Source organism: Tasmannia lanceolata, unplaced genomic scaffold (assembly GCF_043159265.1).
Source record: "Tasmannia lanceolata isolate RefF3 unplaced genomic scaffold, GAP_Taslan_0.1 ptg000026l, whole genome shotgun sequence".
Classification (NCBI taxonomy): domain Eukaryota; kingdom Viridiplantae; phylum Streptophyta; class Magnoliopsida; order Canellales; family Winteraceae; genus Tasmannia; species Tasmannia lanceolata.
Window position 1 is genome coordinate 463,866 of NW_027518703.1, and position 4,213 is coordinate 468,078.

Consider the following 4,213-nt stretch of genomic DNA (forward strand, 5'->3'; position numbering starts at 1 on the left):
GGATTCACAATCAAATTAAGAGTTGTGGTTGGAACTTACAACCGGGCTGTTTGGATACATGGATTTTAGAATCCAAGTTTTAGTTTCAGAGCAGAGTAAAATTCTAGAGTTTAAGTAAGAAATCTAGGTTTTAAAAATCTCTCACCAGTCCTGAGGTTTCTAAAACCTGGAAACACGGGACGATTTCCTACTCTCTCGCTCGACAGAAAGAAGGGTGAGAAATCAGAAATCAACGGACAGTCTCCTTCTCTCTGTCTCCATCCAAGATTTTGAGGAAATCCAAAATTCTAAGGTCCAATGTATCCAAACGGCCCCTAGAAACCCTGTTAGAAACCCCATTATAAGACCACATTATAAGACCTCCATGAGACATAACATTTCCCTTTTCTCCTTTTTATGCTTGAAAGTTCATGTAAAACATGTGGAGAAGATCCCATAATCATATCTAGAAAGGTTTTACATCACCTTAATTTTTTAAGAAAATACACCGAAGTTTCACTTTTGTTACTAGTTTTTAAGAATGGTGTTTAAGAGTATATAGCATACTACCTATGGCACTATTGTAACCCTAATCACAACTTAATTGGCTAAATGGTAATGCTATAGTAATGAATTATTTGACCATAGCTTAGAAAGTGGGTTTGGGGTGAATCCAAATTCAACAAAGCACCTCTATTAGCCACCTAAAATCCCAATCACTCTTTCTTCTCATTGTTATTTCAAAATTCCACCAGATTTCACAACGGTCAAATTTCAAAAACCGGGAAAGTAATCAAATCCTTTTCCCGGGAAAAAAATTGCCACCAATAATGAAAAACAGGACATAGACCCATCAAATTTCAGGCAACCCCGGCAAGTCACCAGCTTGAGTTAAGAGATCTACCCAGAAATCCATGCTATCCTCATTGTACAATTCTCCAAAGGGGAAAGGAGAGATTTGGATTTGATGCTCTGGATTTCCCACTCCCGAGCAGACATTATCAATGATATAATGAAATTCTTCGTTTTTGACGATCATGTTACTGTTCTCGCTTGTTACAATAGAAGAATCATTGCCCGATGACGAGAAATCGCTCGGAGATTGTTGTGGGGATACTGGGATTTGGGTGGAATTCTCAAATTTCAGAAAATTTAACGGTTTAGATTCTCTCTTCATGCGGGCGTCACATTCAGATCTTTGGGTGGATAGATTTTGATTCAGGCGCTTCTTTAAGTGGGTGTGCCAGACGTTTTTGATCTCATTGTCTGTTCTTCCTGGTAATCTTGCTGCAATTGCAGACCATCTGAAAATACAAGAAGAAATGTAAGACATTTGTGCTAATTTTAGTCATAATGTTGCTTAAGAGGTTTGTAATTGCAAAAGAAGACCCACTTGAGGTAAAATTCTTATTTGTTGGACTAAAGATGACATGAGAATTTTAGGATTTCAACTAATTTCTTCATTAGGATTTCAGCTTATTTCTTCATTAGGATTTCAGCAAGATAATCCCAATATTTTTAGAACTCCCAACAGAAAAATATTAAAAAATTTACGTGCCTCATGTCTGTGTCAGGTTAAGATTAGGATTAGAGACAGCTAGCTCTCTCTCTCTCTCTCTCTATATATATATATATATATATATATATATATAAGCCAGAGAGCCAAAAATTCAGACAAATATAACTTGAGTAAGTGTTATTGAGCTCGAGCTCCGATAGTTATCTGAGCTCCAGCGTCGAAAGCTCATGTGGGCCCACTTTTTAGGATGATCCAAACCATTCAATTGAAAGGCCCTTACATGGATAGGGTGGGTACTAAAAATCAGGTCTATATGCTCATCCTATCCCTTCCATAAGTGGAGGGAAAAATGGACAGATACTGTTTCTCCCCAGATCTGCCCATTTTCCCCTCCACAAATGTAAGGATTAGGATGATCCTATGGACGTGATTTTTTGCAGGCACCCTATCCATGTAAGGGCTTTTCAAATGAATGCTTCGGATCACCCCAAAAATGTGGCCAACATGAGTTTCTGAGCTCGAGCTCAGAAACACTTTCCTCTTATAAATTTGCAGTCTAGTTACTATTTTTAGTAAATATATATCTTAGTCATTTTTAGGTTTGGGAACTCAATTTTATTTAAGAGGTCTTGTTTAAGGAATTAGGAAAAATATTTATAAAAGTTCATACTTTTTTACACAGAAGGACAACTTGAGCCAACTCTATTCAATTTTTACTTGAGAGGGACTTCAATTTAAGGTAATATCCCTCTAAATTAACCATAATCATATCATTTCCTTCTAAATCGTGGAAAGAAAAATAAATCCCATGAAAAAAATATGTATTAGAAATATTTTTCTTGCAATCCAAAAAAGGCCTAAGCTTAAATAAAGGGTTTTAAGTGCATTAGGTTTTTTTTAAATATAAATTGATAAAATTTATTAATTCAGCTAAATTATGGTTTTGGAAGTGAGGGATTGATACATACTGCATTGAAACCAAAAACAAAGTTAGATTTGGTCTTGAATAGATCCAATTTTGCACTATTTTTCCTTGTGGATTCAAGGCATGATCTTCTAGGATGTGATTTTTACGTTTTCTGATACACTAATATGCAAATATTTTTGAAGTTTTTATCAGAAAATAATGGTTATAAAAGTTCTAAAGATGGTATAAGCTAATTTCTTCTGAAGAGAAATTGTGCTGAATTTCGCACATAATTTCCTTGTTTTGAAGAAAAAGAATGATTAATTGAATTCAGAAATTGGCCTCAGCTTGTACCTATTCCCAAGCAATTCATGTAGTTTGATGATAGTTTCTTCTTCTTCTCTGCTGAAATCCCCTCGTTTAATATCTGGACGCAAGTAATTCGTCCATCGGAGCCTGCAACTCTTCCCACACCTTAATAGACCTGAAAATGAGAAGAAAGACAAATAAAAATCTTGGGTTTCTCCGAAAAGTTTTTACTTTTCTTTTTCTATCATCTTAGAAATGACAACTTTTGATCTAGTAAATATAAGAAAAAAATGCTATTATTTCCAATAGAGTAGTACACGGATCAATTCTATAAGAAAATATCATAAAAACATCCTTGAAGTTAGACAGAAAGACCTTTATCTCTATAGGAAAATCATATATGAATTTTTACAAATCTGTCAAAGAGCAAGTCACGGATTGAATTGAAAGTTCAAAGATTCAAGACTACTGAGGAAAACTTTTTTTTTTTTTTTGAGTCTACCATGTGAACTAATAATTTGGTTTTCTCTTCTATATGAATCCTCAAATCTTTTTTCTCCTTGATCTGATAAAATAAAACAATTGGTATCTTTGAGATTGGGACTTTTCCACATAAACCCAGTTGGGATTTTGTATTTACCGGCTTGCTTGGGAAGTGCACGCCAATTCCCATGTCCAAATCTCTGAATAAAAACTATCAATATTTGGTCTTCTTCAGGTGTCCAAGGCCCTTTCTTCAATCCCATCTTCTCACAACAAGGAGCTCTCACCATCTTTCAAAACACTCTCCAAACCCAACTCTCACAACCTCAAAAACTCTCCTCAGAGCCCACCTATTTATACTAGGATTCAATAACAACGTGCTACAATACAAATAGGCCAAAGTAGCCTGAAATTTCTAGGAAGGAGGGCCCCTCGTGGGAGGCGCCTTCGATATTTTTCCTAGTATTTTTTTGCACTAATTTCAGTAACAATAAAGAAAGGGTCCCCTTGAAAAGGGGAATGCATAATCCTTTGGAGATCTCCTCACATGTCTTTTTCGTAGATGGTTCAAAGGCTTATGAGTTGAGTGCATGTAAGTTTCAAACGGTCAACAAAACGTGTGTAGATTCAAGATAAGGAAATGGGTGTGTTTTTTATGTAGAAAATGATATGTCCACCCCCTCCTTACACCCCTTTTGTTTGTCTTTTCTTAAAAATAACAGCCACCTATGACTTCTTACTGAAAATCATTACGTTGAAAAGACAAATGGGGCATGGAATGCTAGGAAAGGAGGTGGAAATATCATTTTTGTTTTTGTGAATTTCAATCACATAGGGTAGGGTCATTTAGAGGAGGTAATGAGGGAAAATGCCAAAAAAAAAAAGGTGGAAAGATGGTCAGGTTTGACACTTGTATGTTTTGGAATTGTTTTCGTCTGGTCAAAGAAAGAGGCGCTTTAGCCCAGCTTTGAAAAATAAATAAACAAAATAGTGAATGATACATATATTCTCATGCA

The 4,213-nt window shown here is 35.5% G+C and overlaps 1 protein-coding gene across 1 annotated transcript; it reads right to left on the reverse strand.

The window, feature by feature from the left end:
- Positions 1-675: 675 nt before the first annotated feature.
- Positions 676-3,543, reverse strand: LOC143858577 (transcription factor MYB30-like). Its single transcript, XM_077369245.1, has 3 exons — positions 3,355-3,543; positions 2,760-2,889; positions 676-1,283 (listed from the first exon to the last, which is right to left on the reverse strand). Exons 1-3 carry the CDS (start codon positions 3,485-3,487, stop codon positions 833-835), a joined length of 714 nt encoding a protein of 237 aa, XP_077225360.1. The 5' UTR covers positions 3,488-3,543; the 3' UTR covers positions 676-832.
- Positions 3,544-4,213: the final 670 nt, after the last annotated feature.

Bases quoted from the DNA above. Each gene is read 5' to 3' on its own strand.
- LOC143858577 (XM_077369245.1), bottom strand. From the start codon at position 3,487: ATGGTGAGAGCTCCTTGTTGTGAGAAGATGGGATTGAAGAAAGGGCCT. The intron at 2,890-3,354 runs GTAAATACAAAA...TCTCATTTTCAG, and splicing joins TGCACTTCCCAAGCAAGCCG to GTCTATTAAGGTGTGGGAAG. The intron at 1,284-2,759 runs GTACAAGCTGAG...TTGTATTTTCAG, and splicing joins CATGAATTGCTTGGGAATAG to ATGGTCTGCAATTGCAGCAA.